Source organism: Caloenas nicobarica, chromosome 3 (genome assembly GCF_036013445.1).
Source record: "Caloenas nicobarica isolate bCalNic1 chromosome 3, bCalNic1.hap1, whole genome shotgun sequence".
Taxonomy (NCBI): Eukaryota; Metazoa; Chordata; class Aves; order Columbiformes; family Columbidae; genus Caloenas; species Caloenas nicobarica.
The window spans coordinates 81,959,850-81,974,739 of NC_088247.1; the positions used below are offsets into that span (position 1 = coordinate 81,959,850).

At 42.1% G+C, this 14,890-nt stretch overlaps 1 protein-coding gene across 1 annotated transcript in view; it reads right to left on the reverse strand.

The window, feature by feature from the left end:
• Positions 1–205: 205 nt before the first annotated feature.
• RGS7 (regulator of G protein signaling 7) overlaps positions 206–14,890 on the reverse strand; it is a 246,637-nt gene continuing 231,952 nt past the window's right edge. The window contains exon 16 of the mRNA XM_065630609.1: positions 206–367. Coding sequence (XP_065486681.1) covers positions 206–367 — 162 coding nt within the window. The remainder of the gene's footprint in view (positions 368–14,890) is intronic.

Below are 14,890 nucleotides of genomic sequence, written 5' to 3' on the forward strand. Positions count from 1 at the left end.
TCAATGGCTGAAACAGGGAAGCTGGGAGCTCTACATCTGAATATTTCAAAACCTCTGAGCAGCTTGATTGGAGTTAGATTTTCTTCTTAAATAATGCAGGTTGTTCTGAAGAGAATGTATAACCACAATCATCTGATAGTCAAATGTATGGTGGTTAAGGTACAAAGCTCCACTACCACTAACAGAGGTTTCATCTGAGCAAAACTTATTGCAGCATTTTGTAGTCGCTAGAAAAAAAGTGTTCTTTGTGCGTGCTGTAGTTCAGAGCTGTAAGGTCTTTGTGAATGGTTACTCTCAAAGCGCTACAGAAGTTCCCCGGTTCAAAGTGGCTCCTGGCTCCTCGGAAAAATGAATGTGGGGTTCCAGCCTGGGAGGAGAGAAATAAGTGAAAAAGGAGCATCCTTGGACTAGGCAGGAGAGGTCTGCCTAGTGCAGCTCTGCAGCCGGGACCAGTCAGCGCTAAGCTGGTTCAGAAGGAGGAAGAAAAGTGAGTGCTGACCCCAGCAAACACAACGAGCATCCATGAATCCAAATTCTCAATCACAGTAAAAACTCTTCCGGCCCTATTTGTCAGAGCAAATGGATTTTCAGATTATAAAACCAGGAGTCGCCATGTGGTCACCCAACCACATAATTTAGGACACAGAACATCCTTGAATTTGATCCAGTTTAAACTTGAGTACATCTTTTAGATTAAAAAAACCAACAACAACTATTCTCGATTTAAAAATTACTAATGGTAGAAAAGCCACAATAACCTATTGCAATCCATGCCAGTAGCTAAGTATTTCACTGGTGAAATGTGCAGCCTTTTCCTCCTGTGCCTTTTTCCAACTCCAGCCACCAGATCTTTTTATATCTTTATTTGCTAGATTGGAAGAGCGTTAGTCCTGAAGTAAATACTTACCATCTGTAACTGGTAATCCTTCAACCTTTTCATGATATGCTTAAAAGACTGCATACCTACAACTTCTACCAGAAAGTGTTTTCCAGTCTTTTGGTTGCTCCCAGAGTTGTTGCCTGCACCCTCTCTGGTTTCCAGGCAGTCTTTTGGAGTGCCTGAAGCAAACACTGTGCTTCAGTGCTCGACACACATACAGAGGAGAGAAGGCCTCCCTGTCAAAAAAGCATATTCCCAGGAGTCACATTAGTTTTTGACCAGTTTTACTCCTGGAGTTCACATCCAGCTGATGCCCTGGACCTGACCTGGTGTGTCCTGTTTTAGCTCACTGGTCCCCAGTGGAGGATGCTCCCGACAGCAGGTGCAGCCCCTACACCTTGTTCCTCTGCGTTTGACTTCACTTTTTCCCACCAGATAGATGAGTATTGCTCAGTTATCCCATCAAGTGACTGAGCACTTCAGACTTTTTCTTTTGGAGGTTCCTTCAATCCCCATTACATATGCCATCCCCCATCTTTGTAACATCTGTCAATGTTTTAAGTGATGGCTTTATTATCTTACCCACTCTTAATACTATCACTCATACTAATAGTAAAATTAGTACTGTATTTTTGCAGGATACTATCAGAAACAAAGCTGCTACCTGCTGAACTGTTCAACTGTAGAAATGTTAGCTAGTATCATCCTTGTTCTCTGGAGCTTCCTTTCCCTGGAGTCAGGCATTATTATTTACTTCATGTCCAAGATATTATATAGAGTTATTGTGCTGCATTTTCAGCTCAGAGAGGTCTCAAGTGATGTAAGGAAGGCTGGCAAGTAGAAGTCATTTTCTTTGTTTCTATCATGCTTTTCAGGTGTGAGTGCCAAAGTTATTTACCAATTAATCAGCTCCATGAACTAATTGAAAGAATATATTCTACCTGTACTAACTGAAATAGCATATTACACATAGGTGAAACGAAAGCCACAACGAAGATAAATAAAAGTTTCACAAGAATTTGTGACAGACCATGAAGACGACCCTGGGAGAAACAGGGAAATAAGTCTCTGGTGCCTTTCTTTATTCATAAAGGCAAATTCACTCTCTTTCTTCCTGAAACTCATTCATACCAAATCTAGGATCTACGTGTCAACTCCAGCTCTTCCCGCTTTCAAATGCTGAGCTTCTTTTCATATGTTTGATAAGTCTTTATTAAACAATTCCCATCAGAGTGCCAAAAAGACATACGTGTCACATAGAAAAAGTATCTCATGGCTCCTCTTCCACATGGACTTCTGCAAAAATAACCAGCTACAAATATGAAGGGATGCATATTTTCCATGATTCATGCTGTAGAACCTACCATAGACTGTGGGACTGTTGTACAGAATCTAAGCTTTCACAGAAAAAAATGTTACCAGGCAGTCTGATGGACAGGAAAGGCTTCCCAAACAGGAACTGAACGTGAATCAAGTCGGGATGACTCAGACTGTTTTTGTGATTCTGCAGAGAGACAATCTGAGATAATAGCTGGGTCGTGTGAAGTATTGCTATAATTTATTACAATAAAAATTCAAAATACAATGACATATTCATATTGCTGTTGTGAGTTGGGTATTTATTTTTTCTACATATATCAAGAACACTGTAATGCTTATATTTCTAGACTCTCCATGTGAATAAACACACAGAAATATATTTATAAATGTCTTCTGTATGCTTCATAGGCAATATGCAAAGCTAATAAACATAGGAACATCCCTTTTGTAGCTTGGTTAAGTACATTTTGATAAGAAGATAGCACTAGCACAGCAGGACTGAGTTACAGCAGTAGGCAGCCAGCCTTAGGACACTGAGGAATTTATGATACGATCGTTATATGTGGAATCTTGAAGCTTATGATAGAACAACATTTCCTTTCCAGATGGTGCAAGAAACGGAAGACTAGAAAAAACAAGCCTGAGTCTTTGCTGAAATATATAAATTAGATTTGTTCTGCTTTTGATACAAAGAGAGAAAGAAACCCAGGCTATTTCTGTTTCACAAAATAGAATTACTATCCAGGTGCTGTAGCTAGCATAGTGAAGGCAGCCCAAAGTATCAGTACAGCTAAAGGACATCTCTCATGTTGGTTTTGTACAGGTAGGTTAAGTACATGGTTTTAATTTAACTAACCAGATCCCATGACTCAAGGTGAGAAAAATTCTTCTTTAGTGCTGTACTCCATCCTTTGCCAGAAAGCTGTTCCCAATCAAAACTATATTTATCCATTATTTACCAGTTTAGTCAACAGAGGACAAGTTGTTCTGAAAATACTTGTTTAAATCAGCCAGCCAGGCAGCAAAAAGAATGAGGAAAGAAAAAACACAACAGAAATTCTAGGGAAAACTTTTCTGTTGACTTTATCAGGATTTGGCCAAGATCTGCAGTCAACAGATGAGAATAATAGTTATTAAAATAAAGGAAAGCGACTAGAGACTCTAAAGAATGAAGAGGCAGAGACAGGAAAGTAGTGGGAACTTCCCAAGTTCCCATTAAAAAGGGCAAAATGGAGGTCCAGCAGCAAACAAGCAATGGAAGGGAACGAAAAATCAGACGGTAAGAGATGTGTGACCATTGATCTCAATGGATAGAGACGTCAGGCATTGGCCTTGTCAGCAGATTTTCCTGAATGGGTGCTAGAGCCACAGGCTGGGTTCAGTATGGCACTGGGATATTGAAAAGCTGGAAAATTCAGAGAGATTATTCCCGACTGAAGCTTTGGGAAGATTACATCTGGAGAGTAGTAAAAGAAAATATTTGTCTTTCATTTTAAATTAGGTTCAGTTTGGAAGTGATTGGGTAATTTTTGTTACAAAATTATATTTGGAGTACTCCCTCTGAGAGAATATTTTCATTTGTAATTTTTACCCTGACCAAATGATTTTATTAGAGCATGATGAGTGTAGGGGGTATGTATCAGTAATGACCATGAAAGGACAAACACTGCACAGGCAGAGGAACCCACAGCAAGCCCTATAGGATTCAAGGCTTGGACAGGCTTCCTTCTACCAAGGAAAGACAGAATCAAAGTTTAACCACAAAGAAATCCAAACATTAAAAAATGTGTCTGAAACAAAGTGACTAGCAAATCCTCCAAAAATCACTTTGCGGGGAGAGTAAATGTGGAAGGCATATTGTCTTCTTAATCCATAACAGATTGACATATCTTTTGAAGAACAAACTGCAATTCTTTCTAAACTATGAGGCCTTGACGGGAGACCAGGCATGAATTTACCAGCCAGGGAAAAGGTCCTTCAGCCATTTTCCTTTTGCCCCATCCAGACCTTCCCACACCACTTCCTTGCCTGTTTTTTAAATAAAAATATCCACATTTGTAGCTAGTGGAGAGATGGGTAGATGACCAATAGATGTGTAGGTAGTAGAGAGAGGCCGCATGTTTGGTTGTTTTTTTTTTTTTCTCTCCCAGTTTTCTGGTTTGCGATGCAGTAGTTTTATTTTCCTTATCATGTCTCCCCACTGATGATCTGTCCTTCTTGAGTCAGCTTCCAGTGCAGTGAATGCTTTCCATTTTTAATTTACCATATCCATGTGGACACGGACAAAGAGCTTGCAGTCTTGACAACCAGGTTATAAATGACGGAAGCACATGCTGTCAGTGCTTCAGGTAGTAGAACACAGGCCCCCAAACCTTTCCAGACAAACTTGATATCCTGGTCTTACAGACATGAATCAGGACAGAGATGACTCGTCAAAATAAATACCAATTATATGGCCCAGATCTAATTTTTCATGGCCTCCACTTTCCTGCAGCACATTCAGGTACAGGTGTTGTGAGTTGCAGCATTCTCCTGGCTTTTGGGTATTTGCCCATGTCGTTGTGTGCCTCCTCCAAGACCCTTGCACTGCTCCAATTCCCTTCCCATTCTCAGGCTTCTCCATGGACACAGGCACCAAGGTCTGGTTTTCCAGGTGAGCAGTGTATTGGTCTTTCCCCCTCTATGTATGCAGAAAGAGATTATTTGAACAGAACCAAGGAATAATCTTGCCAGAAGTTCTCCACATTCTTGGGGAACATGACATAGAGAGGTTCACAAAAGCCACCTTTGAGGATGGACAGACTATCACAAAGTTGTTTCTTTTTCTAGTGTGGAACTGAATTTGCTGTCACACTACACCATTATCTCCAAAGCAGTAAAAGATCCATATAGGAGTGCACAAAAAGTCACGTAAAGCCTTACTACCAGGGAGAAGGAGTAGTTGGTAGCAATTTCCCAAATAGTCACGTTTCAAAAGCATCAGCCTGTAGGAGTCACAGCAACATTCAAAACTCCAGCAGTTCCCTCAATGTGATCAGGTCTTCCATCAGCAGCTGAGCCAGGTTTTGAGCCAGCAATGTTTCCACACAAATTAATATTAGCAGAAATAATAATAATAATAATAATAATAATAATAATAATAATAATGATGATGATGATGATGATGATGATGATGATGATGATGATGATGATGATGATGCCTGACCCTCCCCATCACTGCTTCTCATGGAAGGTTTTCCAGCGGAGCTGTGCCAGTTGCATGCACAGCAGGCAGATGCAGAGCACATCTGTTTCAAAGGACATGCTGTCAGCAGTGGTGGCACTGCCACATGAAATGCCAGTGTGGCACCTGCAGACTTGCTGTAGGATCCTGTGGGGTGTGAATGTTGTCCCTTCTGTGACCAGAGAAGTGCAGCCTGCATCCTACTGTTCCCACATGCTGCTCCACACATGCTGCACCACACAACCATGCTCATTCGCCTCTATAAATATCATGTTGCCAGTGACTAACGTATTTTATTTTCTTTGTGACAAATGTTTCTGTATTACCAAAGAGGAACACGCAGCCCCACCATACATTTTCAGTTGTCGTGCCTGTTTTTGTAAAGCTTGGATGATGGACCAACAAAAATCACCTGGAATGATGAAGATTTTTGATGAAGGGCTCACAAAACCCAGTTGTGGACAAGCCACTAATGACTGAATAGGTGTCAGCACAACCTGGTTAGGAGTAAGCCCAAAGCAAGTGTGTTTCCCTGCTCTGAGAGGTGTCCTCCCCTCTCTCAGCCAAATGCAGCCCCACCTCGGGCACCGCCAGCTGAGCGAGGACGCAGCCCCAGATGTGGTAGTGGCGTGGATGGCAGCAGGACATGGTCACGTTTCTCAGCCTCAGCTGCATCATGTGAGCTGAAGCCCAGCAGCCAGCTCAGCTCAGAGCCACATGGCAGCATGACAGCCCTCCTTGCTCCCCTGGGCAGCCAGCGCTGCTCCGAGCTGTGGGAAAACCACAACCAGACCCCATGTTTTCAGTTTCTACTGCCTGCCCAGCCACATCATCAGACTGTCTCATTTTTAGCAAATGATGTAGACATCAGTGAACTCTCCAGATATTGAAAGAATATCCTTCAGCCTGCTATGCCACCTCTGAACGTGACCCCCCACCTAGACCACAGCCCTTCAAGTTATCCTTCATTTGTTTGTTGGTGTGCTCCCTTAGATCTGCAGATCGCTTTGATTATTTGAACATCTGGAAGTTGTCACATGCTTTTTTTGACCCTGACCATCTGAAATATTACCCAGCAGGACTTGGGATGAGACACAGTAAGGAAACAAAAACATCCTACTCATACGAACATGTGGCAGGAATTATCAAATGACACCATCCCAAAGGAGAATGCTATATATCCAAGAAAAGACAAACTTTCTCTCCACCCTCTATAAATGGGACAATTGCTTTCCATAACATCAATTCCAGACATAAAAAAAAATTACATAAAAATACATAATATATTTTTCATTAAACATCATGCTATGAAAGTTGGCTATTACTAACGGACAAAAAGCATTTATTTCATCCTCTGACTTGCAAAGCTGAAGAATATCTCCCCACATACATGATTCTCCATAGAAAAGCCACCCCAAAATTGTTCAGCGTCTGAGGTCATTAGGGTGCATAGCCGTGTCTTGCCTGTTGTCTTCACAGACTGAGTGCAGGTTCTTTGGTAAAGATGGAGTGGGATATGCAAAAAACTGAGATGAAAAAGGTTGAAATAGAGAGTCTGAGTTTCTCAGGAAACATAGCACATGGACAAGAGGCTCAGCTCCAGAAAAGCAGCCCAAAATCAATGCAAATAAACAACATGTATTTGCAGCACTCATAAAACATAATGTAATTACACATGTGGAAGCGCATGATATTCAAGCACAGTTTTTAGATTTGGGTTGTCCTTCTCAGCAAGATACAGATAGCAAGTGAAGTGTGGAGAGCCAGCCATAAAGACTCTACAGTTGCAGTTTGACAGTGGTTAACCACTGATATTTTAGCCTTCACTAAGAAGTTCCTCCTAAACGCAGAACTAGACGGAAGCAGGTTTCCTTCTGGGCGGCCTGTTTGCTCACAGGCCGTACGATTGAAATCCCGTTGCCCTGGATGCAGCCAGGGGAACAACCAGGAGCAGTACTCGCATGCACAGCTTCAAAGCCAACCTTCCCTGTGGGCAGCCTGCTGGAAGGGGGACTCTCTGCCGGGGTCTCCTCCCAGGGACATGCCCAGGCTTCCCTAGGCACTCACAGTCAAACCTGTGTAGCTACGTCTTCCATCAGACCTCAGCCTCTGTATGCCTCCTGAGTCAAACCAAACCTTGATGTACCAGCTTTGTCCTGAGGATACCGTTTTCTTCACTTGGAGCTACTTTCATATTCGGTGGCACAGTACTGTGATATTTCACTATTTAAATTGGTGCAGCCAAATCAAGACAAGCCAAATCAACCTTGACAAGATCCCAGTGACCTAGAAGGAATTCCTTGTACTGCAGTGACATCGATTCCCAGGGACTGTCTTAACAGAGATGCTCTTCTGTGATGTAACGTCACAAAAATATTCCATGTTCTTTTTTCTGAGATATGAAGACAGCTGTTTCTTTTTTTTTTTTTTTTTTTTAATTAACAGCTACTGTCAAGTGGCCCATGCCTCTGTTTTAGCTGCGGACTGCGTGATCAGTAAATTATGCGTTAGTCTCATCAATGTCTAATGAGGCAATCCAGCTTGTTATCAGCCTCGGCGCAGGACAGATCATCCCCTACTCGCCACGTGCACACGATTTCCAGCTCCCACGTCCCTGCTTACCTCAACCTGCATTTTCTCTTTGGGAACCCACGCGTTCGCCAGGGAAGAAGCTGCGAGCGGAGAGGGGAAGGGCAGGGAGCGGTTGTGTGAGAAGGGGCAGGATCCGCAGGCCCTCGCAGCTCAGCGGCTGCAGCCCGGGGGCTCGGCCCCGCCCCGGGCCGCTGCCCACTCGGGACACGTGGGCTCCTGCCCCGCTCGTGGGAAACACCATCTCTGCGCCGTGCGGGCGGCGCGGTTGCTGCGCGCACCCGCGAGATGTCAGTGCTGCCGCGCCGCGGGACCGCCCGGCCCGGGGAGCGGAGGCTGACAGGAGCGGCGGTACCACACGCAAATCTGGCAAATCTTGCGGTCGCTCGCGTCGGACGCAAAAACCTGCAGCTGGTGCCCAGCGGCTTTCAGTATCGCCGTAGCTGAGGGTTTAGAGGAGGAAAAGAAAATCGGGTTTGTGTGTTTCCTGTGAGTATCAGTTCTCAGCGCGTCAATCAGCAAGACTTGACCAGGAAAGAAAAAAAAAAAAAAACAAACTGAAAGATGTGGCATATTATCACTTCAAAACTCTTAATAAAAATAAAGAAAAATAAAGCAAACCTTGGATAACACAAAACTAGTTTGCTTTACTATGGTAAAGAAAATGGTTTTGACTAATTTTCTTTGTTTTTGATTTTATGCTATATTTAGATTTCTCAAATAATGGGCTATAATAAATACAAAAAATGTCCCATCCAATACATTTCTATAATTAATATTTTTCATATTCAGCATTACACAAGTCAAAGTAGTACCATTCGGAAAACACGTTTTTCCTTAGTGGAATTAAAATTTTAGCAGTATTGTACCAGATGAGTGCCGATATGATGGCCCTGCTGGTGCTTCCGTATCAGTACCAACAAACAGAAATTAGTAGTATCCAGGAGAGTTGTTAAAAGGAGTCATTTCTGCATTCCATGAAGGACTGGTGCTGAGGGCTGCAGACAGCTCTGCTCTGACAGAACAAAAAGCAGCAGGAGGCAGCTGCTGCTGCATGCCCAAGACTGCAAGGCCTCAGTAACAAGGAGTAACGAGCTCCAGCCTGGTACAGAAGCTTTCAGGAACTGGAAAAGGATGCAGCTTCTACAGGCAACATTAGACTTCTTCACCATGTTGGGCATATAAGGGCTTTTTCTTCTTGCTCATCTTTTCTTTTTTTTTTTTTACATACTGCAATTGGGGCAGCACATTCAAAACCTTTGCTTAGATGAAAAAGGAAAACGGCAGGCTCTGCATGGTTTGAAGGGTACATAAATCAAAGGTCACCTGTCTTCTCAAGGCTCAGACTTTTATTTTGTAGTGCTGAGCCCCAGGTCAGGCAGTGCCACCAAACATATGCATGTCCTGTTGTCTCTCACTCCTCTTCTGCTTACTTCTGACACTTCACTGGTCACAGCATTAAACACACCGAGCGGGAGGCTGGCAGCCGTCTGTGAGTGCTCTTGGGATACAGAAAGTAAGTGATAGCCATAACGAGAAGCTGGTGGTGGGCCGTGGTGTCGCTATCCCAGCTGTTATTTTTATGTTCTTTTTCACTTTTATCACTCCTTCCTCTCTCTCTTTCCCTCTCTCTTTTATTCCTTGAGGTCTTCTGGCCTCCCTTGATTTTTTCTTTCTCATTAAAGTGATCAAAGCCATTCTTCCTGGTCTGTGCTGTTGGTGGAAATATGTTGCCTTCAAAAGCTTTCTAGAGACAAAGGTGCATTCCCTGCATGTGGCGTGGTCTGGGGCAGAGGGAGCATCGGAAGGAGTTGAAACTGTCTTTCAAAAAAAATCCCACCTGAACTTATTATACCAGAAAGGTGCCACAAGTGACATCCAGCTAGTAACAATCATACATGCTGAGCAAAGGATAACTACAGGTTTCACATCTCTCATTTCAGTGGAAGTATGCTGGGAGTTTGGGGCAGGAAGAAGCAGTGGGAGATGCCAACAGAGGGACCGAAAGGTCAGCAGATGCTCAGCGATCCTTGCAGAAGGGAATCCCAAAGTGCAGTTTTAACATGGCAGTGGTGTTCAGGTATAGAGTAGAGGTAAATTTGTCTAGTGTTCCAGTCAGCTCTGACCAACAGCAGAAGAAACACCTAAAACTGAGATCTTCCATGTTTGTTGTTGTCGTTGGTTGGTTTTTGTTGTTTCATTTGTTTGTTTGTTTTTCTTCCCAATAAAACATCTGCGTGTTGATAATACACATGGATACAGAAAATGTAGATGATACGGGTCTGTATGACAGGAATTGCACGAGGAAGAAGCTCTTTGGAACAAAATGAAAGTGTGACATTTCAAGTGTTCTCATTACAGGAAGAAAACAAATATGTAAGTGAAAATCTGCCCGCCACACAAATACACTGGTGGAAGAGCTGCTGCAGTTACTTCCTCATGCCTGGGGTTTCCAACAGTGACGGAAAGGGATAACGAAAGCAAGAGAAGAAGATTTGGCAAGGCCTTGCTAGTCAGGGACACAGTAAGGTTGCTGAAGTAATTCAGGTTGGGTGGAGGAAGAAGAAATGGAGCAACCCAAACTGACTTAGAAATTAAAAAACTTCACTGTTCCGTAAAACTGACTTTCTGGAAACCAATTATCTCATTAATTGAGCGTTATTGATTTAATTGCCTTCACTGTATTTTAATCAGTTTGCTGCTAGTGTCTCCTTTTAAAACATCAGAACATTTAAAATAAAGCCTAGCCATTAATGAAATTCCACATTTATGCCCTTACCCCCAAAAAGCTTTCTGTGGTTATGTCTGAATCCCCACCAACATCTCAAGATGAGGGGAGTGCGGGGCAGCAGTGGCTGGAGGAGGAGCAGGGAGACCTGGGGGTAGAAGGGTAGGGAAGGGGAAAAGCGGGACCCAGGGGAAGGATGGTCCCCTGAGATCAGGTCATGGTCAGAGGAACATTCTGGCTGTAGTGCTGACCTGCCTTTCCTTTAATGTTTTCTCTTTCTCACTCTTTTTTTTTTTTTTTTTTTTACTTCTAATTTCTTTCAATTCCAGGAAAGATAAAACAGAGGAGGTAAGTGTAAAGAACATTAGTGGGCACCAGGAACATGCAGGAGGGATCAATGGAGGGAGGATCAGTGGAACAAAGGAAAAGAACCTTAAAAGACAGAAAATCCTAAAAAAAGATGTTACTGGGAGGGAGGGGGGAGAAGAAAAAGTGTCTGAAAAAAAATATGAGCAGTATAAAGAACAGTGCATCAGAAGAGATGAACTCAAAAAAAGGTCATAGATTTCAGGTTATACATACCTCTCAGCAAAAAGGTGGGAAAGTAAGCCATATTAAATATGTTATTGCCACACATCTTTCACAAAGGAAAGGGGGAAAGGAGTAAAGAGGTGGATAGGAAAGCTATATGAATAATGAAATGCTTCATTTATGTGATATACGTGCGGAAGAAGCTGCTGCGCTGTTAAGAGGAAAGGTGATAAATAGTATAATATCTCTTTTGAAAGCTGACATCTGTGATGAGTCTAATGAGAGACTGCGAAGTCTAGTCAAATCAAAAAAGATACAATGATGGTGAATGTGGCAGATTATATTTTGGGAGTGAAAGATAAGTACAATAAAAATTGCGTAAATGTCATTATAAGGTAACATTTAGAATTGTGTCTTAATATTGTTCGATATTTACTGTCCGTGTCCACACTTGCAAATAAGGATTATCATCTAGCATTTGAGCAGGTTCTCAGCGTTAATTGTCATGGCAATTTCTCTTAACGATTTACGCACACAGATCCCTTATGGCAAATAGTGATGCTGGTACTCACTCTCATTCATGCATTTGTGTTAAAGAATCAGGCCAGCAGGTTCCTCACTCTCACTCACACATAAAGATACCAGCAGGTAAAAGGGCTAAAAGTATTTCACAGGTTAAAATTGAAAAAGAAAAAAAATAGGGACCTTGGTAAAAGAGAAAGACGGTCTGAAAGGCAACGATGCTACTCAACGGACAACTGAAGACACCTCACTGACCCAAGAAGAGTCAGCTGCACACAAGGGGGAACAACCAACTACATTTTACTGCAAAGGATCTGGGCATAATCCAGGCATAACACAACAGTAATCCTCTGCCCTCCTCCTGTAAAACCTGGTTGGGAGCGCTGCAGCCTGCTCTGGGCACTGCCCTCTGAGAAATCTGTAACACCCTCAACCTGGAGGAGAGCAATTAAGTCTCCCAACACTTCAGAAAACACCAGTAAGGAAACCAAAGGTGGCTGTAACGTTGCAATGGCAATTTACCTATCTAAGTAAAAAGGTAGGGAACATTTTACTATAGTGATTGTAGCAGTGCCATAAAAAAAAACCCCACCAAAACCAAAGGAGATTTAGTTTAGATATTAGGAAAAAAACCTAATAGTGGCAGATAATAACTGCCTGTAGAGACTCTACAGCCCTCTAGCCAATGTCTGTACAAACAAAATCCATTTATTTTTACACATCACTTGAGGACTCCACAGTCCAGAACAACATGAGGAGAGGGAGCCCAGCCTCCAAGAGATCATCCTCTCTTCCCGTCTGCCTCTTTGATTTGGGATGTCAGCCTATCTTCAGCTCACAAGAGACAAAAGCATTAATGTGCTCAGCCTAGTCAGATCAAAAAGCAGACTGGTATGATTGACAACCACTTAGTACCTTGCTCAAATGACTTGTGGACAAAGAATATGTTCAATGAAATTTTTGATAATTTCCCTTGAATATCCTGGGATTGAAACCTTATTTTATATAGGTCTCTATAGCTATTAACTTTCTTTTAGCAAAATAGCTATTTTTTATGGACTTAGTAAGTCAATAGTGTTAGTTCTATGCATGACATCTCGAGCTAGAAACGAAATTACAAAGATGGTAATTTTAAAATTAAATTCAAACAGCTGTTAACCACTTGGAATAAAGATTTAAAAAATGGAAGAGCCACAAACTGGTGATTTCCAACTCCTCAATCCAGTTACTTAAAGCCTTCTCTCACTTTAATTGTCCACTTTGGCTTTCATTTGATTTTTAAATAAATAAACACGCACCCTAAATGCACTCCTATAGGTCTCATTTTCTGAAAATGATTTTTGCAGTCCTATTTCTTATTTCTTGGATGATTATTTGGCATTTATGTCTCATTGTTTCATACAATTGTAGGGGTGCAATTTGAAAAAAGCAGTTCTCTGTATTTGGTGTTAATTTCTTTCTAGCTGAAAACATGTTGTTGTTGGGTTTTAAAGGGCCAGCCACAGCTGGTCTTGTATGATTTTTCGGGTTTGGATTCCAGCTCTGCATGGCCATGGCCAACAGGCTGGCAACCCACCAGCTGCCTTCAGCCCTTCTTGCTCCTAATTACTCAGTGTCCCAGTTCTCCTCCCTTCTCGGTTCCATTCTAGTCACCACAATTAATTCCCATTTCTTACTCCTGTATTCAGGTTCAGCTCATTAATTTTTGGCCAGTCTCCACTTCTGTTTCAGCTCAGCATTTTGCAGTTTCTCTTGTCACTGTTTAGGGACTTTTTCCTCCTCCTTTGTGGTTTTGTTTTGTTTGGGGTTTTGGTTTTGGTTTTGTTCTTGTGTTTGTTTGTTTGTTTTTTGGTTAGGTTTGATTTGGTTTTGGTTTTTTTTTTTATGATCGAAGGACAGTTTTTAATTGCATCTTTTGGAAGAATGAGTGAATGTTTTGCTGTGCTCAGGTAGGTGCCAGGGACACTCCCATCTCTCCCACTGTCCATTTTGCTTCGCAAGCTGGTCTGCAGCACAAAACCATCTCAAGGGGGCAGCAACACCAGTAAACACCTCCCTGTAGGTTGTTTTATGCACAAGGATGCATAAGAAAAGAAACTGTCTGAGGAACCTCAGCTCTCAGACTGAAGTTCCCAGCTCTAAGTGGTTATTTTAATGAATATTACAATTAATATCCCTCAACGGAGGCTGTTTTCAGCTTCCTGGGCAGAGCCAGGAGGCACTGGTTGATGGCTCTTCCAGGGAGACAGGAAATGTGGTCCCTCCAAATTGAGTTTTTCTCTCAGTCCTTTTTCCTCAGCAGACCCATGGCCTCACTGAAATTCCTGATGGGTGTATTATTGTGTAAGCAAAGTCATACTTCAGCTATTTGGTGGCTGTACAGACACGCCTTAATCCAAGTTAATCTTAATTCTTGGAAGCAGAAAGAAACATTTATCTTTTCTCTGTGGGGAAGTAAGAGGATATTTGTGTCTACTTAGAGTTTCCATTTCCAGTACTACATCACGCAGATGACAGTGATCAGGTGAGGTATCAAAAGATTGCAGACAAACCCTTTAAAATCAGCTGGTTTTGGAACAGATTCTGTTCCATCTGTTTGGGCCAAATTCATTCATGTGTAACAGTGGAGTTGCATCACTTGAAACTACACTCAAATAAAACATTAATACAGCTCTTTGACTACTTTGAAATCCTTATTAATAATGCATATTTTTACTTAACAGACATTCTATTAAATCTTGTTCAAATACAGGGAAAGGCAGCTATTCAAGAGAGACCTCATATTTATTGAAAAGAAAGAACTAGAATAAGTACAAAACGGGTTCAGGAATACAAATGGTCTACATCTTTTTATTGGCCAATTGGTGTTGTAAAGTGATTTGGAAAAAAATGTTGTTCAGCTAAAGCTGCATGAAATACCTAATGCATTAATTTGAAGCATTAGTTATAAGGGAATGATTCTTCAAAGCAGACACTGGTATCTAGCTAGTTAACTCCCAAGACAAAGCAGGCAATATACCAGCTGATGCAATTGGTGGCAGCAGGACTTTGGAAATAAATATCTCTGTTTGGCACTGAGAAGTGAAACAGAGCTCAA